The following is a 27373-nucleotide window of genomic DNA, read 5'->3' as shown; positions in this document are numbered from 1 at the left end:
TGGTCAAAGGGAGGAGCTATGCTGTTCTCTACCATTTAAATTGAAGCGCATGCGCGTTAGTATAGAATTGAGACTTGGTCCAATCTGTTCTTCATTCTGCCTGCACCCACTTGCCGGTGTGTGTGTGTGGTCACCCTCCACGTTTCTCATTTGTGTTTTTTTTAACTCAGACAACGCTCAGAAAATGAGTGGGGATCATTCCCACGCCGAGGACCAGGTAATGTTAAATGTATGTTATAATGCCATCGCTGCTGGTTAATCGTTTTAATGTGTTTACTTTGACAGGGTAACTTGCTAACTGTGGTCAGTCTCTGCTGGTTTCTAGTTAACAAAGACTTAAAAATATAAATCTCATTTTGTCTATAATGTCGCGGAAGTGTGCTGACTCTTTAGTGTTGTGGTTTACGTGACTGAGCTTGTAAAAAACCCTGTATTGAAATTGGCTGAAGCCAATATTAGCACTAGCGGCTTCGGTATTAGCTGCTAAGCCATTCTCCAGTCAGCGTATCATGTTAGCATGGCTAACGTGCTCGCTAGCAAACTCCAGCAAGTTCCAAGTTAGTTAGCCGGCTAGTTAGCTAACACGACATTTAAAATACATGTGTATTTTTGTCTTTCAGATCGATTGTGGCTCTCGAGTCAATGGTAAGTCTACTGGGCTTAGCTTTGAAGTCCAAAGTGTTTTTATCTGTAACTGACTGTTTGTTAGTGAGCTAATGTAACGTTGCGTTGGTTTTCAGTAGAGGACAGAAATGGCGTCCAGAGACTAAGTCCTCTGTCTCACTCACAAGCGCCTATTGTTCAAAAGGGAGGTCTTGTTAAGGCCTTTCCGTCAATTATTTCCTCTGTTTGAACCACTATTGGTGTACACATTTAGGTGTTTTACGAGTTTATTGTGTTGGATTGTCTTGTTGGTAAGCTTTTATTAGCAAATTTGCCACCTGAAAGTGAGGGTTTGGGGGTTGAGGACTTAGTCTCTGCGCCATTTTCTTTTTCGTGTAGCGGCCTGACTGTGCTGCAAGCTGAACTCGGGCTGTGTGGAGTGCAGATGGCTGAGTAGAGGAGAAATGCGAGGGTATAGTGCTCAAGTAAAGATCCAGATATTATTTTTATGTGACCTTCAACTTTTCACAACATTGTTTTTTAATCATTGCGTTGACTTAACATGTGATTGCAGTCATCTACATCAAGTCATTAAAAATAATCAGTTTCAACGCTTTGAAGTAGTTACTAGATTTGTGCATTTCATATATCCGTTTTAGCCCCTAAATAAAATTTTAAAAAAATCATACAATTCAGCCAGAATACACATAGACAGATGTGTTTTGTAACTCAGATTCCTATCTGTCACACAGTTCAAAACAACATCTTAAGACTGGAAATCTTAACCGTTTTCAGAGATAGTCAATCAGGCATGGAGGGTTATTTCGATGTGCTCTTCACTCCTGCTGCAGAAGTCATTTAAACAACTATACCAGTCTACTCATTTGGTTTGAATTCTGCAGCAATGATGCACCTTTCTGTGTTACAAGAATGATGCTGCTTTGAGTGTGTAGTAAGGGTTCTTTTTAAGAGGACTTTCACCTAAATTAACATGTGGGTCAAGAATGTCTTTCATCATACCTGTGATTCAGTAAAAATAAACACTGCCAGGATTCAGTGCACCCAATTATGCATATTACTATTGTTTACTAGTCTGGGGCGTGAGACATATTTTGAAATGATGTATTCTGCCTGTCACCTGATAAGATTGAGAATTGAAAGCATGTCATTCATGTTCCTCTCACACTGGCATACTACAACTGTATGAACCCTTTTGTTCCAAGGATCTAACAGACTGAAGAAGAGAACTGAACTTATGCTTCTGTTTGACTGCTACATTGACATCTTAACCTTTTAGTTTTCATAATTGCTTTTCCCCACAACTAAGATTTTACTGTGCCTTAGAACATGTCTGTTAAGCTACATTTAAGTTGCATGTTTCAACCCATCTGTCTGTACTTCATTGTCTCAAACAATGAGGCTCATGTAGACCGTAGGAGGTGCTGTGCTACCATGTCGTACATTATCTGTTGACATGCTGCATGGCATTCTGATGCTATGTGCCATGTTCATCTTAGCTGTTGTTCTTGGTCCTAAAGTGGGTGTACAGTAAGCACGCCTTAATTAAATCCATTGTTAGAGCTGTTGAGGCAATCCCTTGTTTGCCTCTGACAATAACTGTAGTATCATTTCAGACTCTTACAAGCATAAGGACAAGTACAAAGAGAAGGATCACAAACACAAGAAGGAGAAATCCAAGCATGGGAACAGGTATGGTGTCTGTGACAGTACTACTCTGTTGGCTTCCCCTTTTAAAGCTAAAGCTTCTTGTTTTAACATGTTTTTGTTTACTCCAAATTTTAGTGATCACAAAGATTCTGACAAAAAACACAGAGACAAAGAGAAGGAGAGGGTGAAGCACAAAGATGGCAGTGCAGATAAATACAAGGACAAGCACAAGGAGAAGCGGAAGGATGAGAAGGTCAATTATTGTGCAATACTGTGCATGCATGTTGTCATTTTATGTTTCATAATTATGCGTTGTACTTTGTCAGGCTGTTAAGTCATACACTTTGTAATTCTTGGCCCTTGATTATTAAAACAATTACCAAAAATCTTCTTCCTTAAACATATCGGGTGACTTCAAGCTGTAGTTTTGTGGGATTAAGAATCCTCTTATGCTAAATATAAACGTGTGAAAACTCTCTCTTCAAATGAGGGTGGTAATGAGGGCAAATTGTATATTAAACTATTGCTGAGCAACTTTATAAAGCAATATCTGATGAGACTTTTCCACTACATAGTTACAGCACGGCTCGATTGGCACGTTTCGTTTCTTGTTTTTCAATTAGTGATAATACCTGGTACTTTTCTGGTACGAGGTTCTAAGCAAACTGAGCCGATACTATCATTTAGACCTACCTTAAGTGCTGCAATCTCTTTCATTCATCTTTGATATCCAGATGGTTGATTTGGTGGTTTTCTGACATTGATTACATTTTGTAAACCTTTCAGATGAAGTCCCTTGATGGTAAAGTGAAAAAGGAAAAGGAGAACGGCTTTGCAAGGTTTGTCTAAGCACCCAATTTTGTGCTGCATGTACCCTAATGTCAGATGGTTTTCATATTAAGATATTCTTCATTTCATAATCGATCATTTTCTTGATTAGTTGTTTGGTCCATAAAATATTGATCAAGTTTTCCCAAACCTCAAAATGATTTGTCCACAAAACATAATTATTTTAGATTTAACAATTTATTTTTGTATGGAACAACAAAACCAGAAAATTGACAGCCTGAAAAATCAGAAAGTGGTTATAATTTAAAAAAATGCACTAAACAGATTAAATGATGAAAGTAGTTGCAGCCCTATTCTGAATATGAATATCCTTTTCTCGTGCAGCCCTCCACATATGAAGTCTGAGCCTGAAGATGACTTTTACCACTCTCCTAGACAAGAGAAGACTTTAAAAAGAGAACGAGACAACGATGACGAGTAAGCAGCTCATACCATCAGGCGTCTATTTGTGTGGTCAAAGTATCGGTGTAATGTGTGACCTGACGGTTTTTCTTCTGACTTGTTTTTTTTTTAGCTTTGATTTCAAGCCTAAGAAAATAAAAACTGAAAATGACAAGAAGCCCAAGAAAAGGAAACCAGATGAGGTAAGCAAAGGAAACATGTCTTAGTTTTAGATTTGATTTTGTGTATAGTAAAAGGACAACTATGGGATTTCTTAACTATTTTATAAATCACTTGAATGAAAGAATTAGGGTCTGATTTTGTTGACCTGGTGTAAATGTACCGTCCCCTGTTTCTCTTCCCCTCTTAGGACGTCAAACCCAACAAAAAGACAAAAACCAAAAAAGTCGCTGATGGAAAAAAGAGAATAAAGAATGAGCCAGAGGAGAAGTGGAAATGGTGAGCGTGTCTTGTCATCCAGCTGCACAATACCTACATGCTAGGTGTCGGTGTGGTGATGGCTCACATGTGTATGCATTGCATGTTATTGTTGGATTATGTAATGTTAACTTCAGCTTGTAAATTGATCATCATTGTGTTGGATTCCAGGTGGGAAGAAGAGCGATACACAGATGGTGTCAAATGGAGGTTTCTGGAACACAAAGGGCCAGTGTTTGCTCCACCTTATGAGCCTCTTCCCAGCCATGTCAAATTTTACTATGATGGTGGGATCCTTATCTGTTGAACTATTCTATATAAATGCACAATGGCAGTGGTAAAAGCCAGTTGCTGATCAACTCTTGTTGCATATTATAGGCAAAGTTATGAAGCTCAGCCCAGAAGCAGAAGAAGTGGCCACATTCTTTGCAAAAATGCTGGACCATGAATACACCACAAAGGACATTTTCCGCAAAAACTTTTTTAAAGATTGGAGAAAGGTGGGGATGATGTACTTCTCGGCTTAATAGTCAAGTATTGGTTTATAGGGAGTTTCCTGTGTTTTTGAGTGTAATGTGTTTTTGCTACAGGAAATGACTTCAGAGGAGAAGGCAAAGCTCACAGACCTGAAGAAATGCAACTTCGGTGAAATGGCTGAGTACTTTAAGGCACAGTCTGAAGCCAGAAAGTCCAAGACCAAGGAGGAGAAACTGGTAAGTTTAAATATCAAGCATCCAATGCACCTATCCTTTTTAGGGTGTTGTGGAGGGGTTTCTGGACTTCTAGCTACTACACTTAATACTATCATAGGTTACATTGATCTCGGTGTAGTAAGGGTCTGTACACAGAAGTGTACCCGTACATGTTTTGATCTCGTGTTTTCCTGAAGAGTCTATGTTACAGTACAGCCTGCTATCTTTATGTGCTTGTATTTTGTTGCACTTTCCACCTAAGGGGAACATTTTGTTCAAATCCCATGGAGGGAAATAAAAATAAAACTTATTTGAATAATTTCATTTGTAGTTTAAGGAGAAAAGTGGAGATTTTATTTTTAAGCCAAATTGCAACATTTTCTTGATTAATCAATTAAAAAAACGGTTTATAAAATGTTTAACAATTAAATTAATTTTGAAATTGGGAAATGGTTGCAGCTCTATTGACACAAGTAAAATCTGTCTTATGCTTGTTCTGGGCTCAAGGGCTATGCACGGCTCAGGCAGCGCTGTTAAAGCACATGCTGTATAAGCAGTGAGAACATTTCAAAGTAAATAAACTCGTTTGATGTGACTGCCTATGCCATCATTTCTTCTCGGTACACTTGCACATGGTTTTTGGGATTTTCAGTGTACTGTGTGCACACAATCCTGCAGGGTACTGCCGTTTGTACACTTTTTTTTTAGGTCCTCTTGTTTGTTTGTTTTTTTTTACTGTTATCAGTGTGGGCATGTTACTTTAAAAATGGTCTTTACTTACGGCTAATAGTTACTTCTCCCGAAAGAAGCTGAGTTAGTCATTGCATTGTAAAAGTAACTAGTTACCAGGGAAAGTAACTATTGCATTACCCTAACCCTTTTTAAATGTTCAAATTTATAATGAAACTGTATATAAAATGTTAAGTGGATGGAATGGACACTTGATATAATAAATTAACAAAACACTGTACACTAATCTACACTATTTTAATGATGCCAATTGAATACATTACTGTAGATATTATCATTACTATGTTTGTAATCGTACATCATATGTTTTAGAACTTTTGATATGCATGCACATTTGCCTTTTTATCTCGCTGGACTCGCCATTGCTGCACGTGTTTGAGAAAAGGGAAAAGAACTTTGCAGCTCCTGCGCGACTAAGATCCTGGTCAGATGGAAATGGCCTCAGTGAGCTTAATTATGTGTGCCACATTTTATGGTCGGTAATAGTAATGGCACTGTAACGATTGTAACCGTAATTGGTTAGATTACACCGTTATTCCCATGACTGATTGTCATTGCGGTAGAACTCTTAAATCTCTTAACATCTTGTTTCTTTATCCCATGTAGAAAATAAAGGAGGAAAATGAACGCATGTTGCAACAATATGGCTTCTGCATCATGGACAACCACAGAGAGCGCATCGCTAACTTCCGTATTGAGCCCCCAGGCTTGTTCCGTGGTCGTGGAGACCATCCTAAGATGGGCATGCTCAAACGTCGCATCAGGCCTCAGGACATCATCATCAACTGCAGCAAGTGAGTGAACGGTGCTGTTCAGCTGATGGGTTGGTGAGTATGATCACTAAAACCTGCTGTGCTCCTCACAGGGACTCCAAGTACCCAGAACCACCTCCAGGCACTAAGTGGAAAGAGGTTCGTCATGACAACAAGGTGACTTGGCTGGTGTCATGGACGGAAAACATTCAAGGCTCCATCAAGTACATCATGCTGAACCCCAGCTCTAGGATCAAGGTGGGCAAAATGAAATGATCTCAGTATGAAAAATCAGCTATTATACTGAATTTAAGGTGAAAATGATATTATAATATTCCAGGGAAATTGGTGATTACCTGTATTTAAAGATTTGAAGCACAATTTAAAATGGTTTGATTTGAAATGGATTAACATGCATATTACATGCATACATCTAATTTAAATAATTAACAATAACCAGTAGTAATAATAAAAGTTGCCTGTGCTAACAGTTTTCATAGTTGTCGCTACGTCCTAATGATGCATGCAGAGATGTGACACCCTTGCATGTAATATCTTCAGGGTGTAATGATATCAACATCTGTGGTATTTCTTTTATTGTGATAGAAATGTGTAGTTTAGTAGATGTGTTAAATGAGCTGCACTAAGATTTCTGATACTCAGTTCAACTTAAGCCTTTGTCTCCTGGTTATGTTTTATTTGATGCCCTCTCAATCAGTCTTTTAAAGTCTTTGTCTCACTCACTGCCTACCCACTGCTATTTTTAGCAACCGTGCGTTTCAATGAGAAACAAGAGTTAAATGAATTTCCATTATCATTTATTAAACTAAATGGGTACACTGGAACGTTACAACTGCATTGTAAAGAAGTAACCTCTTGAATCACAGTTCACATATTTAAGACAAACTGTGAAATCGTGCTTTTATGTTCAGCTCAGCATCATTTGCTCCCGTGTGGTGAATAAGGATGACCACCGTGTTTTTGTGTAAAGATGGTTAACGAGAGTGTTGCTGACTTGGACCCCGTTCACTCCTACAGCTCAGCACACACCCAAAAGCTGATCAAGGCATATTTTCTTGTTCTAATGGCTAAAACTTTATTTCACGTTAGGACAGTGTGTAGAGCTTTGGTTTCCCTCACTTTGTCACCTGAGCAGACACACTTCACCGTGCTGGTATGGGACACAATGTCAGTGTGTATTTTAGCATGTTATCCTATCAGGTGTGAACAGTCATACTTAAGTGACATTAGATGTTAATGACTGGTCTGAACATACTTGCACACACGCTAACATAGCCTCATTTAATCACCGACTCTTCCCGTGGATTCTCTCGTTTGTTTACAGGGAGAAAAGGACTGGCAGAAGTATGAAACTGCACGTAGATTAAAGAAATGTGTGGACCGCATCAGGAACCAGTACCGTGAAGACTGGAAGTCCAAGGAGATGAGGATTAGGCAAAGGGCTGTGGCTCTCTACTTCATCGACAAGGTGAGCTCAGTTGGAACTTTAAGTACTTAATGGTGGGTAATTGCTTTTTAACAATGACTTTACCAGCCGGGGTTTAGTGAGTGCTTAAGCACTGGCTGCAGTGAGGGTAATGTCTTTATAAGCCGGTTTTAATCTCTCTGTCCTGATGTGTGCTAGCTGGCTTTGAGAGCAGGTAATGAGAAGGAGGAAGGAGAGACTGCAGACACTGTGGGCTGCTGCTCCGTCAGAGTGGAGCACATTAAACTCTATCCAGAGAATGAGGGTCAAGAGTTTGTGGTGGAGTTTGACTTCCTCGGTAAAGACTCCATCCGCTACTACAACAAAGTCCCCGTGGAGAAAAGGGTAAGGCTTGTGCAGCAGTGTTAAAAAAATGAATAAATAATAATAAAATATGTTAACATGGATCTGTTTATTTCTTCTGCCTCTTCCAGGTTTTTAAGAATCTTCAGTTGTTTATGGAGAACAAGGAGCCTGATGATGACTTGTTTGATCGCCTGAATGTAAGCATGAAATCCTTTTGTGCCTAATCTGCACTGATGTCTCTAGGGCCCTGTGTTTTCTGCTGTGTGGAAAATGCAGTCGGAATCGTAGAACTGAGCAATAAAAAATGCAATCGAGTTTTAAATGCGTTATTGCGAAATTCACAACATGCTCCTATAGAGGAGTCAGTGATATGCTTTTCTATACGTTCTGTCGGCACACGCGCATGTAGGTGACTGGACCCGTAACAATACTAGTGACAGAACACGGGGGGACGGGAGCTAACAGGAGCCTCTACAAAGCACATTGGCAGATTCCAAACAAGAGTTTGTCCAGGGCTTTGTGTCTGTGTGCACCAAGTCAGACATTCCTGTAGAAAGGCTTAAGGAGCTCCAGCTGTTTCTAGTGAAATTCTGCAAAAAAGGGAGGGGCGTGGCCTGAACATGAGTGTATTTAAAGTACATTGTGTTGACTCACCATAATATGAAAGATAAAAAGAGCTTCATCTTACTGACAAACTCTGAAATAAAATGGTTTTGTTTCAAACTTGAAGCACATAAAATGTTGTGTTGCTTAAGCTTTTGTATTTTATGATGCTGGGAGTTATTCAGTCACATTTTAAGACATGTTTTGCAGAATTTGGGGGGAAAATAGCTGATTTCATACGACTCTGTTACATGTGTCTAAAATGACGGCGCTCCTCATTTCCCTCCAGACTTCCATTCTAAACAAGCACCTTCAGGAGCTGATGGATGGTCTGACAGCCAAAGTTTTCCGTACCTACAATGCCTCGATCACCCTGCAGCAGCAGCTGAAGGAGCTCACAAATGGTGCATATTTAAACATTTTCCCACCACAGCGGTCAATAAGATCGTATCTGAATAGCTTTTTTTTTTTTTTTTTTTTTTAAGAAAGCTATTGCCGCTTTTGGTGTGAGTCTTGACTATTTTCTGATTTGAATTCTCTGTTTTAGGGGATGACAACGTTCCAGCAAAGATCCTGTCCTACAACAGGGCCAACAGGGCTGTGGCCATCCTGTGTAACCACCAGAGGGCTCCACCCAAGACTTTTGAGAAGTCTATGCAGAACCTGCAGACTAAGGTAAGGAAGAGATTTCTTTCCTTCTGTGTCCACATCAGTAGTTTTTGGACTTGTTTCATAGTAAAAGCAGTCTTTTAGTTCAGTGATGTTTAAAAAAAAAAAAAAAAAAAAAGAAGAGGGTACATTTCAGAGACCTGTGAGAACAACCAGTTTATCATGTGCAGCCATCATAACTCAGGCGTGACACTGCTGTAGTTGCAGCTCAAGTAGAAAATTGATTGCCGTTGCAAGATCATGGTAAATGTGTTTTTTTTTTTTTTTTTTTTTTAAAGGGAAAAAAAAATTCAGTTTCATGTCAGTTGTAAATCCTTGAATAAATGTCCTGTTACCTAAATCCATTTGAAGCTCATCAGTCATTGTTTTGTGTAGATTGATGCTAAAAGGGACCAGCTTATTGACGCTAAAAGAGAACTGAAAAGCTCCAAGGCTGATGCCAAAGTACGGAGAGACGAGAAATCCAAAAAGTGAGTATTCATGAGTTTAGAGAGTGGAGTGAAATGACTTCTTTCTTTTGCCCTGGTCAGCCATGTAATGTCTGATCACCTCCACTTCCTGTGTGCAGGACTGTGGAGACCAAGAAGAAGGCCATTCAGAGGATAGAGGAGCAGCTTATGAAGCTGGAAGTGCAAGCAACTGATCGTGAAGAGAACAAGCAGATCGCCCTTGGCACATCCAAGCTCAACTATCTGGACCCTCGCATCTCTGTGGCCTGGTAATGAAGCTGGACTTTGTGTTGTTGCATCATTATTACTAACTGCATGTGATCTTTTTGTTAAATAAACTTTCCACCTCTTTTTTGTTTGCTAGGTGCAAGAAATTTTGCATTCCCGTTGAGAAAATCTACAACAAAACCCAGCGTGAGAAGTTTGCCTGGGCCATTGACATGGCAGAAAAAGACTTTGAGTTTTAATAAGTTTGTGGTTTTAACTGATACACAATGTTTTTAGCTCGATGGCCAAGACCTGGCAAAGAATTTTATAAAACCAGAGCGGAAACACAAGCGTTGATGAGGCCATAACGAAGTGGTAGGAGGGTAACTGTGGGTAAATCATCTTTTAAAACCTCTGATCTGAGATCAGGCAACAAGGCTGAACACCCACAGCTGAGCAAAGGCATAGGCTTTGTCCCTGTAATTGGAAAAAACCCTCTTCACCTTTGTCTCTCCCTCCTCAGGGGCAAAAACCGACAATGCCTGAAATTTGAACCCTGTGGTCCTATAGCTACTGTATTAAGCGAAAAGAAAACGAATGCTTTGTATCATTATTTTCTTTGTTCACTTGCTCTGTATTTTAGCCCGTCATGTATTATTAATGAATTCTATATTTTGATAGACAAAGTTGAATCAAATTCCTTAAATGCACCCCACGCGCCTTTTGAGGAAATGTGAGCTTGGCTTTTAAAGTGTGTGTGTGTGTGTGTGTGTGTGTGAGTGAGTGAGTGGCTCGACCATGGAAGCTGTCTGTGTGGGTGAATATTTTAAACTGGACTATGTTTGCCATGAAAGAGGATGTCTGGGCAGGCAAAGAGAGAATACCACAACCATGTCAATATTTACTTATGTGCGCAGAATGTGAATATTTTTGTTTTACATCCTCTATCAGGGACTTCTTTTACAGTGTAAATGTGAACCAATCATATTTGTATTCTTTGAGTTGCAAACATCCTCTGAATCTCTACATAGCCCGGTCTGCATCTGATTTTAACTTAATTTAACAATTGTTCCATGGCAAGAAAACGTGTGTATCTGTTACTTGAAGATAATGCTATGATAATGTATTTAAAAGTCACTAAATTGAAAAGCTTGTTTCTTCCAGAAGGGTATGTGAGGTACATGAACTTTGCCAAAAAAAAAAAGAAAAAACATCACCAATCTGTTACAGTTTTAGGCCGTTTTTTTTCCATTGTGTAAAGGTTGAGGATAAACAAATGCAACATTAATGTGAACTATCAGTTCATTTTATTTCACTCTGTTCCACTCGTGATAGGAAAGTTGACATAAGTAGCTGTAAAGTTGACATCCTATTCCTGTTTTACCTTTTTTGTCATAGCCTTTGATAATGTTTTAAGTTTTATGCTCATTGTAGGTTGATAAATGAATAAAATCCTACAAGTAAATGTGTGGCGCTGTTGTCTTTTCTCCCCTGTTGTCCTGCAGTGGAAAAAAGACTTGGTTCTGCGACCCAGTCTGACTGAGGGCCTCTTCTGTGCAAGTGGGCTTGTTCTCCTCCCACAGTCCAGTAACATGCAAGAGGTTTATTGGACACTCTAAAGTTGAGCGTAGGTGAGAATCTGAGTGAGTGGTTGTTGGTGTCCCCGGTCTACCCCGCCGCCGTTTCGCCCCATGTCGGCTGGGATTGGCTCCAGTGGCCCCACGAGCCCTCATGTGGAGGATAAAGTGGCAGTGACGCAATTGTGACTGAATTCATAGCTGTTTGGTTTCCACGTATTTGCTTCATCAAACATTTAATCTCAAGAGCTTAATCTTTCTCTGGAATCTGTGTTGGCGTTGCCTGTCGATGCCATTTCAAGATCGACTTGAAGCAAAAACAAATTGTAAGAAATAATCTCTGGAATGAATCAGTCCTCACCTGGGGTTTATCATCCATGTTGGAAAATAAGCTGCTAATGTGACCAGACTTGACCACCATTGTCATACAAAGGTGAGATTAAATACAACACAGTCTTGAAGGATTCCTCTCCATGGGAGAACTTGGTGCCCCTTGTACTGTGGGCTCCTCACCAGCAGGTGAGGCTGTAAGCATTTCTTCAATCCCATTTCCTCCTCACAGTCCTCACACTGCATATTTGTTTTTTTATTTTACATGGATGAACACAGTGTGAATAAAGAGGCGTTGTTGCTTGGTGAGTATTTAGTTTATTCTGTAAAGATTCAGAAGTGTAGAAAGGATGATAACAGTGCTTTATGATCAGACTATTTCATAAAAGTTTTTAAAGTGATCATAACACCGTAAGTCCAGATTCCATTTATCTTAAACCAAAATAAATTTGTAACATTCGACACAAGTGCATACACTGCTGGTAGGAGATCGACCTCCAATTTCACTTTGGATGGTATAGCACCGTTCTTAGCTATTAGCAGCTTGACAAAGATGCAGCTTAATAGGATCCATGTAGTGACTGTATGTTTATATAAACACAAGAAAATTCAGAGGAGAGCAAAGGTCTCCTCATTTGGCTCTCTAGCTAGCACAATATTTCACTCTGTCATTGTCTCGGGGTCAAATTGATAATTTTGCTTTAAACAACAATTTGCCAGTAACAATATTTGATACAATTACAGCTTAAAGTTAAACATCTCCAAGTGTACAGAAAGCAGCACAAGATTTTCACAGATAGACCAACAGTGACCATCGATGCACTGGCAGGTTTTTGTTTTTTTTCTTCTTTTTTTTTTCCAGGAGAGCACAATAGCTGAAAAGCAAGGTGATGGACAGACGGACGGACGGACAGGTCATAGAAACACACGGACAGAGCTGAGTAAGGCAACGTTAGCGTGACAGGCTTCTCTCTGTTCAGTTTGCAGGGCAGTGTAGTGTATTGATCTTGACAAAGCTGTCAATACCTTTAATGTGGGGCAGTGTGATTCTTTTTTTTATAGCATTGCTGTCTTCATTAGTGCATTGTACAGTATAAGAGTCTCTTGCATGTAGCTGAACTGCAACGTGACACCCACATGAACACAGATCTAATGAAAACATATTTGATTGCATCTGGACTTACAGTGACTATAGAAGAGTAATAGAATTGAAAATCCAAATAACGGAAAAAGTAAAATTCAAGGCAGTGCTGATTTACTGGTTGCTAAAAAAAAAAAAAAAAGTAAAAAATATCACAAAGCCAACAACAACATTTCCTCGACAGATCTTTTGTTTGTCCAGTCAGTACAAACCCTCTTTTATAGTGCAGTTTCAATCATATATATATAATTTTTTTTTTTCTCCCTCTAAGCCGAAAACAATGTTCGACACTAATCCTATCTTTGCTCATTCAAGTCAGTTTTCCATTCAAGTCAATGTGCGTCTTTTCTTTTTCTTTCCTTTGATCCCTCGTACTGACCTCATTGTGCAACCTCCCCACACGACCACGAAGAAGCATGAAAGTCCTAAACATCACACAGAACTCAAAGGTGAGAAGTTCTTTCTTTTCACGATGGCAGGAAGTGATGGCAGATGGAAGAGAAGGAGGAAGAGGAGGGGAGGGGAGGGTAGGGGGGCGGGGGGTATTCACAGTTACAGTCAGAGTCCAACGGTCCAGCTACAATCACATCTGCTGTCATTATGAACACTATTTTTTTTGTTGTTGTTGTTTTTTCGTGTAGACCACAGCCAGGGGAGAAAAGCAACCTTTCCACATCGTGTTCCTCTGAGAGGCACCTGATTCATCACACCTCCAGCAGCTCCATCCTCAGACGATCCCTGTCAGGAAAACACACACACACACTGAATATGATGAGCAAAGCATTAGAAAACGATGCGTGTGTGTGTGTGTGTTTAGCGTGCCTCCCCTAAGGCAGTTGTCATGATTTATTCACATATATTAGCATGCACTCTCAATCTAAAATTCAACACACCCAACTTACCTAAAAATAACTTCTTAAACAGAGACCTTTGTCTGCACTAGTGCGTGTACACACGTCTGTCTGTTCTCTTACTGTACATCATGCAGCGACTGCTACAAACAACCTGTCACACTTTCATCACTCCACCTGACTCTGCTCGGGGTTTTTTTTGTTCTTACTTTGAATGATAAACTGCACTCAGCTTGTAAAATATCGCAGAGCCCTCGTCTTACTGTCATCACACTTTGTAACTGGAGCATCGCGAGTATAGTACCTGGCCTGATTGGCATCTGACTGTTGTTCCATGATTGACTGACTGTCCACTGGCTGCTGGTGATCGTCCGCTCGCTCTGACCAGGGAACCTGTAAGACTTCCCGCTGCACTGACTCCTTGGCTTGGCCTTGCTCTCTGCTCCCTGCGTTTCCCATCAGGCTGAGCAGCGGTGAGTATGAATCCTGCCACACGACCTGCTGCCCCGCTTTCAGTCCTGCTTCTCCTTCAAATTGCTTGTTCGTGTCTTTCTCAACAAGTTTCTTTTTGGCTGCTTGAGGGTCCTTCTGAGGCTCCGCCTCGGCGTCTCCATGGCTCCGTGCGTCCTCTGACTCTGTGGGCAGCCGCTGATAGGTCTCCAGCCACTTCAGCTGCCCATTTTTGTGGCTGTACCGGCTGTCGCTGAACCAGCGCACCACCTCTGATTTGGGAAGGCCTGTCTGGACGCTCAAATCCTCATACTGCTGACTACTGGGCCAGCGGATACTGGAGAAAACCTGTCGAAGGATGTGCAGCTGTTGGGGGGTCTTGTTGCCCCAGGGCGGAGAGAAAGGCGGCTGCGGGGTGGAAAGCTCAGCTACCTCCGATACCTTGTTATGTTCGTGATGTAGAATCTCCGACGTTATTTCTGGCTCGTTCATCTTCAGTCGCTTGAAGTTGATCTTGATCGGGTCTTGAACTTTCACCTCTGGACAGGCTCTCTCCTCAGCAAACGGGTCGTCTTCCTTGATGAGTTGCTTTAAGATAGACATGCCTTTTATGGGAAAGTCCTTGTTGCATTTACCCTCATCTAAAATGGATGAGCTGTTCTGTGTGATGATAGTGGTGCTGGTGCTGTCCGTTGGGGATTTGCTGGCGTGGTTCAGGCTGGAGACGCTGTCGCTGAAGGTCGTGCTGGGGTACTCACGGCTACTGCTGCTGTTGGTGGTGGACTTGTGGACGTAGTTGTTGTGTTTGTCGTCGTGCTTCGGGATGCGGCGCGGCTCCTGTGGCCTGAGGACGCCGCAGTTGTGATTGTTACGGCTGATGTTGGAGTTGCTGGTGTTGTTGTTGTTGATGATCATGTGACTCTCTGTACTGCTGGAACCTTCCAATCCGACCGGTAAACTGTTGCTTTTGAGATTTGGTTTGCCGTTGGTGTTGGCACCACAGTGCTCCTCATTATTGCTAATGTTGGCAGAGCAGGTGGCGATGCTGTTGACGCCGCTCGTCAGGCTGCTGCTATGCACTGTTTTCCTGGTGACCGTCTCACCACCGTTACTACTGCTCAGATAGCTGCTGATGCTGCTGCTACTACTACTGCTGCTACTGCTGCTTCGACTGCTGCTGGTGCTACTCACATAACCACTGTTTCCAGCCATGTCCAGGCCGATGCCGTTGCTCTTGTTTGTCTCCACAGAGGATTGAGCGTTCTTGGACAGTACCTGTGTTGTCCTGAACATGGGCGGAAACTTTGGGGGGACTATTGGAGTAGAATATGAGACCCTGGTGACGTTGGGGTTGGTTGACATGTTGGCCTGTGTGGTTATGACTCCCATAGGCCGTGTTTTCATGCTGCCAAATGGGACTTTGGCCATTTGAAAGTTTGGTCCCTTTGAGCCTGGCTGGGCATTGATAGTGTGATGGGTAACAATGTGATTGGCATGCGGCTGTGCAGCAGGCTGCTTCTGAGGCGCTCCACCTTGGAACACGGTGTTAAACATCTTCCTTCTAGCCTCTTCGATCTCTTCGGGAGACCAGCTGATGCCTTGCTTTAGCCTTTGTGCAGTGAACCACAGTTTGATCTGCTCTTCAGGGAACTCTGAAACCACCGTTAGGTAGCAGAGTTCAGCTTTGGTCGGGTAGGGGAACTTGCCAAAGGATGTCTTGAGAAAGCTGCTGGTGTCCATGGCTGCATCGTAGGTTGGGATGCTGCTGAGAGGGATCATCACCTTTGGAAGGTCTTTATTGGAATTGGAGGAAGGGGGGGAGTAAAGGGAGGGAGTGTGCTGGTGAAAGACTTGGTTGGACACTGTCGTAATCACATGAGTGACAGCGGTCCTCGGCATAGCTGGGGCACCAGAAACACTGAGGGCCCCGTTCTGGAGTTCAGGCACATTTGTCAGCATGCTGGGGTCTACATCCTTTCCAGTGTCTATCTTGCGTACTTCCACGGTGTGAGAAACCACAATCTTCTTGTGCTCTCCCTTGGCTTTCATCATCTTTGCGATTGGTGTTTTGGTGAGGGAGATCGCAGATTCTCTGTAGTCTTCTCCACCGTCCGTGAACAGACTTTGATCCGCAGTGGTTACCCCGTCCCTCTTGTTGACCGTTAGGGAGGCAGTGACCAAGCCCTCCATTATTTTGGGGTGGGCTTTGGCGTTATGCAGAGCCAGAGCCTCGAAGCGGACGACTGACACCCCACAGTTCAGGCAGTAGAAGGTGGGCTGGGCCCTAAAGTCTAAGTGGCAGTTGTGCATGTGATCCAGAAAGTAGTTCAGATCTCTGGATTCAAAACGACAAGTCGAACAGCTGTATGTACCTCCTCGTTGGATCTCGCTGCCACTTTCAGATTTGGAGGAGTTGTGAGAGAACCGGCCAGACTCTTCTCCAGAGATACTGAGGATGCTATCTTCTGGGATTGTTGGTAGGAGTTCTGGCAGTGAGCCCAGGATGATTTCCTCACGCACATGCTTGGATTTGGATGGTATCATGCAGGGTACAGTGGATTTCCTTTTGCTGGCCATGGTGCAGCTTTGTGTAGATGGCAGAGTGAGTGATTGGTTATCCAGTGTGATGAGAACAGAGGGAGGGTGGATAGTGGAGAGGGTTGAATTGAGTTTAGTGTCATGGACCAGCCACTATGAGATCACAGTGTTGCTTCATGCCTTCTGCCACTTTAGGATTCCTGTCACATGGACAAAATGAACAGCTCCCAGGGAATCTGCGGGGTGAGAGTACAAAAACAGAGGGAAGTGACTCCTTCAGCCCAAATTCGATTTAGTCATTACACACAAATATTGTTAGTGCGACGCAGTTAGATGGAAAACATACAATCATAGGCTGAAATGGAAATAGCTCCTGCAAAATATCTTATTACCATCGATTATATTTACGATAGAAATCTAATAATTATCAAGCTTAAAGGTAAGACTGGGCAATATGACTTATAAATAATATCTGGATATTTTTAGGCTTTATCTTGATATATGAGATATCTTCTTCTTCTTCTTTTCCTTTCGGCTGCTCCCTTCAGGGGTCGCCACAGTGAATCAACCTCCTTCATCTAACCCTGTTCTCTGTATCCTCCTCTCTCACACCAACTAACTTCATGTCCTCTTTCACTACATCCATAAACCTTCTCTTTGGTCTTCCTCTAGACCTCCTGCCTGACAGTTCCAACCCCAGCATCCTTCTGCCAATATACTCACTATCCCTCCTCTGTACATGACCAAACCATCTCATTCTGGCCGCTCCGATCTTATCTCCAAAACATCTAACGTGCTGTTCCTCTGATTGACTCATTCCTGATCCTATCCATCTTCGTCACTCAAAGTGAACCTCAACAATGTCATGTGGTTAGAAACAATGACATTGACTATAAATATGGTCCAATTCTACTATAACACAAATAATTAATAGAATAATAGAAGTGTTAAGTGACTTTTTTTAATATAATCTTGTTTATTACATGTAATTAAATCAAAAAATCAAAACAAATATATATGTATGTATGTATGTATATATATATATATATACGTGTGTGTGTGTGTGTAAAAATATGTACCCTGTTGTATGATGTTGAGGATTAACTATTATCATATATCCTGATATATGAGATATATTGGGATATATCTCATATATCTCTGGGCTCATGGAAGGTTTGTGAGTGACAATACACTGTAAATAAAATACAGTTATTACCTTTCATTTCACAGAATACCTGCTTTATTTTGTTGGCTTTTTAATGTTAAATGAACGATATTTACATGTGGTTAGAAACAATGACAATGACTATAAATATGGTCCAATTCTACTATAACAAATAATTAGGCTTAAAATTAAAGAAGTGTTAAGTGACTTTTTTTAATATAATTTTGTTTATTCCATGTATTTTCAAATCAATATTATTGTCTTGAATATTATTGATTAAAAAAAAAATATACATATATGTGTGTGCGTAAAAATATGTACCCTGTTGTATGATGTTGAGGATTAACTATTAATCATTTCACATATTCTTATTATTCCTATATTGTGACTTGAGAGAAGATTTCTGTGAAGGTATCTGTAAAAAATTAAAAAATTAATTTTAAGCCTAATTATTTGTGTTATAGGGCAATATTTGGACAATATTTATAGTCAATATTTATAGTCAATGTCATTGTTTCTAACCACACGTAAATATCCTTCATTTAACATTAAAAAGCCAAAGAAATAAAGCAGGTATTATGTGAAATGAAAGGTCATAACTGTATTTTATTTATTGTATTGTCACTCACAAACCTTCCGTGGGCCCAGAGAACTTTAACTGAAGTGAATTTTAGATTATATTTATATTATATTAACCCCATTTCCTCAACCTCATACAACAGGGAACATATTTTTACACGTTTTCCAAACTTTTAAATATTCATACTTGACATATTCCAGTAAGAGGCTCACAGAGTAAAAAGTGTAGGTGGAGATACACTGTGATTAGTGTAGGTGGTTATTTATCAGCAATTACAGAAGTAAAGCACAAGTCCAAGGCTTTTCTTCTTTAAAAGCCATACAGTATATACTTATGATCGGAATTAAGAAGAGAAAAGAGGAGTTGGATCTCGCTACTTGCTGGAGATGCATCAAAAGATTGTTATTCGTATCTTTATAAGAGAGTTCTTTCCACTGATGCCGTGATAAAAGCGTTTGTTTGCTGTCTGAAGTGCTGAGTTTCTTTCTCTCGATAAAATTATAATTAGCCGTAAAAAAATGTTTTGCCAAAAAAGCGTTGTTACTGAATGTCATTTTTTAATAGTAATACACACACACACACACCGTGTACTAGGATCAACAAAGCGATGATTAATTAACCTTCAACTCATTTTATAATTGTAGGATTTTCATGTACAGTAAATGTGATGTGCTGGGTATGAATCAGTGAATCAGGGTCTGGATGTTTTTTTGTTGCCAAATGTGATTTTGCCTCCGCACAGGAAGCAGTGATCAGGAAATAAATAAATACCATTCATTAGTATACTTTAGGGATTTTGAGTGGGACGTACTTCACCTCTCCAAATTGACAGTGCTTGATAACCTTACCATCTGCTTCACATATGAACAGCAAACACAAAATATGCAACAATAGTTTGGAGTTTGTCTGAAAAAAAAAAAAGAGCTCATCGTGAGAGTTAATATTTTGTTTTGTTTTTACGGGAGCAAAGGTGCATTTAAATATATTTTTTTTTATATTATCTACCAGTAAGAAATAAGAATAACTTAGCTTACTTCCATTTGGTAAGATAATTAGCAAATGTTCTATACTTCTAAAGCACTTTTTAGTGTCTGTTTGCCAGTCACACGTTCGCGTACAGTACATGCAGCACGTTCTCCATCACACATCTGTCATTGCATTCACACGCTGCCAGCACAGCCACCAGCAGCAATTTGCGGTTAAAGCCCAGGGACACATCAGAATGTAGACGACACGATGCAGGCACGGAACCCATGACCCTCCGGGAGGAAGACGATGGAGTGCAGAGCAACATGTTTGACTTGAGACATCTGTATGTAATGTTTAGGACTTGAAAGTGATCCACAGAGTCTGACTACGAGCAACATCTGAAGCCACTTCAAGGTGCTGACTCGTATCGTCTCATCCCGCAGCCTGACGTCACGCGTGTACACATAATCACAACACACAGACACACTGCGAGCTTAAATCCATTAGCAAAACCACATCCAAATGCTTTCCCTTCCCCAACAACACTCCAGTCTTAAGGGTGGATATGAATTGTATTTGCAGTCTGCACATGTCTCCTTTTCCATATACACACAAAAAAAAAGAGAGATTCCTCTCTTTCCCTCACAAAGCTGCAAATATTTAGCAAAGTATGTGAGCAAAGACAAAGGCTACAGTCGTCAGTGTTCTGCTCCTGATGCAGCTGCTTTTAATAGTGGCATTAACGTACAAAACATGTCAAACAAATACCTTCAAATGCACGGCACCTTCTGCCCCCTGTGTGAACTCATGAGACGCACGCACACACACGCACACACCATCACATCTAAATGCCAAATCCTTTACCTAAACCTCAACCTAAACCTAATTATGACCCTAACCCTAAAACCAAGTCTTAACCGTCATGTGTGGACCACTTCCTGTGGTTGAGATGGTTTTTTCAGTCCTCACAAAGATTTATGTACAAGTGCGCCCACACACTAGAGCTACAGATAATCAATTAATCTGTCGATTATTTTCTCGATCTCCACCTGTCCAAATGCCACCGTTCACACGTTCTCATGCAAACATATACTGTACCTCTCCAAGCCTCGACATCATGTACAGCAGGTACTGAAGTGGCTTCCGTTCACCACAGCCTGCTGCATGGTAAATAAAAGATGAACCTGTTCCAGGATTAAAACCCTCTAATGACTGCCCAAACAGCACACACTGATCCCCCCCAGGACTGTGACATCCTCTTTTTTTCATTTCTATACAGAGCTGCTGCTTTCTGACAAAAAAGACTCAAACAAAACAAAAACTAGGTCACCAGCATTGAATGCAGTAATCCTGGTTGACTTCATCCAGACGTGTGCATGTGCTGTATGTTTCGCCGCCAGAGAGGTCATGATATCCTCCGACGGCACTCAATTAACCCCTGCTGAGGACACGGCGTTCATCGAGTTCGTTCCACTGAGCGAGGGATTTAGACGTCACAGCTTCCACGCACAGAGGACGTGTGTCTGTTTGAGAGACGTCACCATGTTTCACAACTTTGGCTTTAAAAAACAAAACAACAAAAAAAACAATGGAGGCTCAGTTTAGCTGCAGCGAAGTGGTTAATTTTGTTTGTTCCACAAATAGCCGAGTGTATGCTCGGACGATTCAGTGAATGAAGTGATGGAGAAGGTAATGTGGTCACGGCGGCGGCGGCGGCCTGTGCAGCCTGCGCGGCCGCACTCGAGGGACACCAGTCTGCGACCGTACACAGTACAAAAGCTCCCCTCCCCGAAAACACACACTCCACTTCCTGCATGAGAAAACCCAAGACAAGCCAAAAGTTGGGAAAGGTTACATAAAGAATCAGGTCACCTATCAAAAGAATGGGCTGCTTTATCTGGCCAGCAAGATGTGTGATCAGACACAAGACAAGGGCTTCCAGACAGAGAGCCATTCAATGCTCCCTCTGAAAAGCCCGGCCTTGTGTTTCAGCGGCGAGTTAGACAACACTCAGATGTTCACTGTCCCTGATGTGTCGTATGTCCTCGCGCTGGCACAGGACGGGGGGGACGGGGGGGACGGGGGGGACGGGGGCGACTCTTTTCAACTCGGCGGACCAGGGGAGTCACATCTGAAGTGAGGGAAAGTGGAAATGCTCTCTGAACACACACACACACACACATGCTGAGCATAAGCAGAGAGTAAAACCACATTAGAGCCATTCAACTTCTCAAAAAACAAGCGTTTCAAAACAAATGGGATTAGACTGGGCTTCAAATCTGATGGGGTTTATGCGTTCCGCCGAGATCTAATCCGGGCCTGGGGATGTACAGGAAGTGTGCCCTCGTGTTATCATTTCCATAACAATTCTATTTACATCTCATTAACGTGTAGTTAATAGCATTCAGCATCCTCTAGACTCTTGAAAGGCAAACAGCCGAGTGGACGTCTGCCACATCCACAGAACAACTGGAGACGGCCGTGTGTATCGTCTTCCATCGCCTCATAAACTGCTGCAGTAATTATAATATTACAACAGGAAAATCGTGCCCGACCTACAGTGAGCTGCTTCCAGCGCCACAGAAGGTGAGGCTGCAGAGAGCAACCGCTACACATTAAAATTTAATTGAAAACAATCCACTGATTCCACAGACCCCCCCCCCCATCCCCCCCCACACACACACACCCACCCAGATTTTTGGGTCACCTATGGTTGACGTTAACAAACAGAGATTGGCGTTTTTTTGTTTCTGCTGTGTGTCACATGACTGAGAATGTGAAGGCTGGAGGAGGAAGGACAAAGGAAGAGACAGAACTCAGACATCTGGGAATGAAGTGAGAGGATGACTAATGATGATGACAGGCTGTGCTGTTTCAATATTCCTCCCTGCTGACACCTCACACACACACACACACACACACACTCCTCACCTCTGCAGCATTTAGCACCTGCACTGTTCTGGAAATCTTTCTTTGAGCTGAATTACTGACAAGGAGTCGCTTGATGTGACAGTTGCAGAACAGAATTCTTTCACTTAGAACAATATTTATTTGGCTGTTATTTGTTGTGACAGTGATTCATGGCTGTTGTCAGTCTGCTGCAGAAATCTGCACAAAACAAGGACCTGACGGGGGCTGGGGTTGAGAGGGGGGGGGAACTCCACACAGATACATTTGAACAACCCAAAAAAATAAATGAAAAAATAAAAAAATAGAAATCTGAAAATCTGTTTAGTGAAAACATTTTTTTTTTCTGCCAAATGTCCATTAAATAGATTAACGTCATGTGAGTGGATCAGCTGGACGAGCAAATATAAGCCAGAAAGCAATTACTGTCTTTCACAGACAAGAGATTGGGAACAATGGTCCCTCATTTCTAAAAGAAACGTGATCCAGTGCTGCGAGACTTTAGACGACTGACTGTCTAATTGTGCTTGTTCTCTTCACTGATGCCTCCCGTGTCTGTCGGTGCTGTCACACTGGACTCGTGTGATGTGTTACCTTTGAATGCGTTTCAGGGCTCAGTGTTTTTACGTGTGCTGAAAGACAATGGAGAGTCATCAGGGTCATTAGCAAGGTGCTAATACAGCAGCGATACACACACACAAACACACACACACACTGCGGAGGCTTGTGTTTACGCTGTTTGTGTCGTGTGTGTGTGTGTGTGTGTTTGAGACGCAGGTGTTGTCAGCCTTCTTCGCCTCCTTCTTGTCGTCCTCACACACACACACACACACACCCCCCCTTACCTCCACCACTGAAGCCTTGTCCACTGGGAGACTGGTCGGTGGTGCCACTCATGTGTTAACATTGCCATGGCAACCCCTTCTTCCCCTTGCCCACCACACACACACACACACACTCGCCCACACCCACACCCACCAAGCTCAAGAACACACACACACACACAATGCGTATACACAGTGAAAAGCCCGGACAGCATCTGGCACAGGACAAACTTAATCCACATGCGCTGCCACACACTTGTGATGAGTCCATTCATGTTTTACGCCTCATTCAGGTAACTTTGGGTGAGGTCTGTAAATGCTCCTCCGTTCCCGCGTGTGTTGACGACAACGACGACGGCAGCGACACAACAACTACAAATGCCCTCCTGTCACCGTCGCCTCGATCAGTCAGCGGCGCGGCCCGCAGACTGATGCCGTGCTTGGGCAGCTACTGCTCTTCGGCTCGTTGGGGTGTCTTTACTGTGTGAGCGCCTCACTGTTGAAATCTTACATTGTTCTCCAAAAGCCTTCTATCTGTGAAGCAGATGAATGACAGACAAATAAACCATGGTGCACGGAGAGAGAGAGAGAGAAAACTCTGACTCATGCATCCTTTTACATGACTTTTGATGAATAAATTCTTTAGTTCTGTAGCCAAGACTACAGGCATTCATTTAGCAACATAATACGAAAAGGAAGAAAGATGGCGGCGTATCGCACATGTAGTGTCCAACCTAACATGGCTGACACCACAGCCTCCTCTAACTGCCAAACGCCTGCTGACCAAACCTTTTTCTGCCTGGGACAGAGAAAGTGGCAGGGGCTCTTTCCCCACTAGCCTCAAGGTTTCTCCGCCCCCCCACCACCAACCACCCCCCCCGTCAATGCACAGACGTGTCTTTTGGTTGGAACTGTGCAAACATGCAGCTTTAGTCAGGCTTTTGAGTCGTCTGGGCTTCTCTGTAACGCCATTGGTCCGACGACAAAAGCAATTCCAAAACGGGTGAAAGACCCAAATGAGAGTGAACCTGTAAAGACCGCCGTCCTTTCTGCCGATTGGCATCGTCGCGTTTCACAGAATCCTCTCATGAGGATCACGAGGAATGCTGCTATCGTCAATGCTTGTTTGTACAAAAACGGCAGTAAAATAGATCTGGTTAGCATAAGATAGTTGATTTTCCTCTCTCAACTCAAGGAATGTTATACACTCTACGTCAGCTAAATCTGCAAATCATGACCATATGACCTTCTCCACTTTTTCTCCGGCAAGGCTTTAATTTTGAGCTGTAGGAGGGAAATATTAACAAAACATCCTCGACGTCCACAGTTGGAAAAATCACAGCCCCAGTCCCGAAACACGCCGTTCCCCACTTTATGATGAGTGGCATGTGCACAGACACACTTCTGCAGAGCGAGTGGGCACTCTTTGCCCACTACATTGTGCTTGTGTATACAAACACTCTGCTGTGGCCATAACGAAAACTGTGAGCTGTGCCTAATTGCAGGGAGTGAGGAATGAAAGGCAATATGCCTGGCCTCATTAAAGCAGTTCCGAGAAGGGAGATGGAAGACTGTTCCCAGGGATCCACAAAGGGAATTGACATTCACCCAGTGTAAGAGTCCTGCTGGAGTGAAAACCTCCACACACACTCTGAACTCACTGGGCCAAGTTGAACTAGTCTGCTGGAGCTGCACAGCCAGAGCTCATTTACCTTTGTCTTAGCGGTCACCACACATGGCTGAAAATTAATGAGTGCAGTGAAGGAGTCTGAACTGTACTCCACACACACACACACACACACACAAACACCTGCACGCTGTGACCAACACTAACAAGCCGTCCAAGAGGCTGCACACATGCTTCATGTTTGTCCAGCGTGGACATGATTTTGGGGGGGTTTGTCTCTTGTCTTGTGGGACACTGGACCCACGGACGTGATCCACGGAGCCACCACTCACCACTGACTGGTCAACAGTCGGATATTGATGTAGAGATATTTGAACATCGACATGCTTTAGAAATGAGCAGCTCCTTTTACTGTACTGTGCGTGTGCGTGTGTGTGTGTGTGCGTGTGTAGGGCAGCAGCAGCACATGTTGGTAGGAGGAAGAGGAGGAAATGAAAGAAAAAGTCCTATGCACGCACGCACACACACACGCCCGCGCGCGCGCACATTAACACATACACACATAGGCCTACCTTTCCGCTCTAGCAACAGGAAGAGTGAGTGTGGAGAGAGAGAGAGAGAGGGAGGAGAGAGAGGGGGAGAGGGAGAGAGAGAGATCGATACATGTAAATGTATAGTTGTGGTGCAGTTTGAACATCTATGACAGTCCGCGCTGCTCCGTCTCTGTGCTCGCAAGTCTTACACAACTATGAGCGCGCGCGCACACACGCGCACACACAACACAACAGCAATACAGCGAGCGCGTTGTGCAATAAAATAAGCAGATACGCCACATTGTATAGCGCGAGAGGGAGCGCGGCGCGAGCGAGCGAGGCAGACGAGGATCCGCTCGAACTGTTACAAACTGACGAGTTCACCCGTTTCACTCCATTCACACTGCCGTGGGGCAGAGCCCACTCGCCACACACGATCTGCCACTCTATCTATATAACCTTATGAATATTGCCCAAAATCCCTCCACCCCCCTCCTCCACCTACTGTCGCCATTTTATACATTGGCGACTTGATATAAACTGCCTTGACTACAGCACCACAGCAAAAATCCAATATTCAATAGCGAGACATTATTACAGCGAGCAACTTTGGCGCTCGCGGCTCGCCAGTAATCAGACGTGTTCGCCTTTTTGGAAGAGTCGATGTGTACTTACCTCAGCAGTCGCGAGGAAAAATGGAATCCGACATTAATATATAAATGAATAATATTGGATTAGCTCCGATCGTTGCGCTTTGAGAAGAAGAGGAGGCGAGTAGGGGGTGGGAGCTCTCCTCAAGTGAACCCAGTGGACTGGCGTGAACCCGTCACTGTCCACGGTAAGGTACATTACATTACATTAGCTTCACTGCAGCCTCAGCCACACTGTATGGACGCCACTAAACAACTATGGACGGCGGCGCAGGACGAGGCTGCTCCAAAAAATGATAGCGAGTGTTTCCTATGAACACGTGATTCCGAGCGTCATCCAAAATCCAAAAGCCCTTTCATCTCAAATTTTGAAGAGGGGCGGGGATGAGGTGTGTGTGTGTGTGTGTGTGTGAGAGAGAGAGAGAGAGAGAGAGAGCGCGCGTGTGTGTGTGTGTGTGTGTGTGGAGAAGAGGAGCGGGGTACAACCCAGTACACATTTGGGTTTGTTGTTACACTGGTAAAACATAGTTATACATACATACAATGGTGGAGCAGCCCGAACACATGGAGAGTGTACATGTGTGTAAATGTATGTGTGTGTACATGAGTGATGCAGTTTGACTGAGCTTCATCTTAATGAGGTCACGTGTGTCTTTTTCAGTATCACTGATGTCATTTTGAGAGAAACAGGAAACTCTTGACGAGCCACTGTGTCCATGAACTGGGCATTTCGATTTGACATAAACTTACATCATCTTTGAATCACATGAAGTGTGTGAGTCATGATCCCGTGACCTCGTTGACCTTCTGAAGACTGATGACACTGCGTGACCCACTTCTGATCTTTCTCTTCCATGTGGCACAAATCAGACGTGACCCACTGTGCGACAGTGGAAGCACATGGATTCGGATGTTGTCAGTTGGGTTTCAGGCCTTGTTGGTATGTGGAAATAAATCACACTCTACGATCACATGACTCATGACCAGGCTCAAACCAGTGCTGAGGTTTCATGCCTTTTAAGACTTTAAAACATTTCATATTAACACCACTTTCACTTCTGAATTGGCCGATTTACCATTTTCAGGTAACCTGCAGTGTAAATGCAGCCTGTGTAGAGACACGTTCACAATGAGGGTCTGAGAGGAAAGAGGATGATTGCAGAATAAACATAGACGCTTATGTATGTGCTTTTATCAGCATATACTGAATATTTGTGAAAGAAATAAAAGGTCAGGTAAGGTCACGGCAGCAGCATATTGTTAATAAACGTGTCTTCTGTAAAACACGGTATACCTGACAGTCACAATCAAGTTGATTTCATCCATGAGAATGTGATGTAATGTGCACTATTATTTAAAATGTGGTTTTTAGCCATTG

At 42.6% G+C, this 27373-nt stretch overlaps 2 protein-coding genes across 3 annotated transcripts; one reads left to right on the top strand and one right to left on the bottom strand.

The window, feature by feature from the left end:
- The first annotated feature begins 70 nt into the window (after positions 1-70).
- On the top strand, positions 71-11318 carry top1a (DNA topoisomerase Ia). Of its 2 annotated transcripts, none has more exons than XM_058631023.1 (21): positions 71-217; positions 621-645; positions 2238-2313; positions 2407-2524; positions 3058-3110; positions 3445-3537; positions 3635-3704; positions 3872-3960; positions 4111-4226; positions 4318-4439; positions 4530-4652; positions 5988-6175; positions 6247-6391; positions 7479-7622; positions 7779-7964; positions 8054-8122; positions 8818-8932; positions 9076-9203; positions 9573-9667; positions 9766-9915; positions 10011-11318. In XM_058631023.1, the coding sequence occupies exons 1-21, from the start codon at positions 185-187 to the stop codon at positions 10111-10113; spliced, it is 2241 nt and encodes a 746-aa protein (XP_058487006.1). In that variant the 5' UTR covers positions 71-184; the 3' UTR covers positions 10114-11318. The 2 variants fall into 2 exon arrangements, with proteins under 2 accessions (XP_058487006.1, XP_058487005.1); XM_058631022.1 differs by having other exon boundaries at positions 85-229.
- A 1703-nt stretch (positions 11319-13021) lies between these two features.
- On the bottom strand, positions 13022-26397 carry zhx3a (zinc fingers and homeoboxes 3a). Its single transcript, XM_058631021.1, has 3 exons — positions 26021-26397; positions 14057-16976; positions 13022-13639 (listed from the first exon to the last, which is right to left on the bottom strand). Exons 2-3 carry the CDS (start codon positions 16777-16779, stop codon positions 13606-13608), a joined length of 2757 nt encoding a protein of 918 aa, XP_058487004.1. The 5' UTR covers positions 16780-16976; positions 26021-26397; the 3' UTR covers positions 13022-13605.
- Positions 26398-27373: the final 976 nt, after the last annotated feature.

Source organism: Solea solea, chromosome 6 (assembly GCF_958295425.1).
Source record: "Solea solea chromosome 6, fSolSol10.1, whole genome shotgun sequence".
Classification (NCBI taxonomy): Eukaryota; Metazoa; Chordata; class Actinopteri; order Pleuronectiformes; family Soleidae; genus Solea; species Solea solea.
Note: the sequence above shows the minus strand (reverse complement) of the source record. Positions and strands in the feature narration are given on the sequence as shown.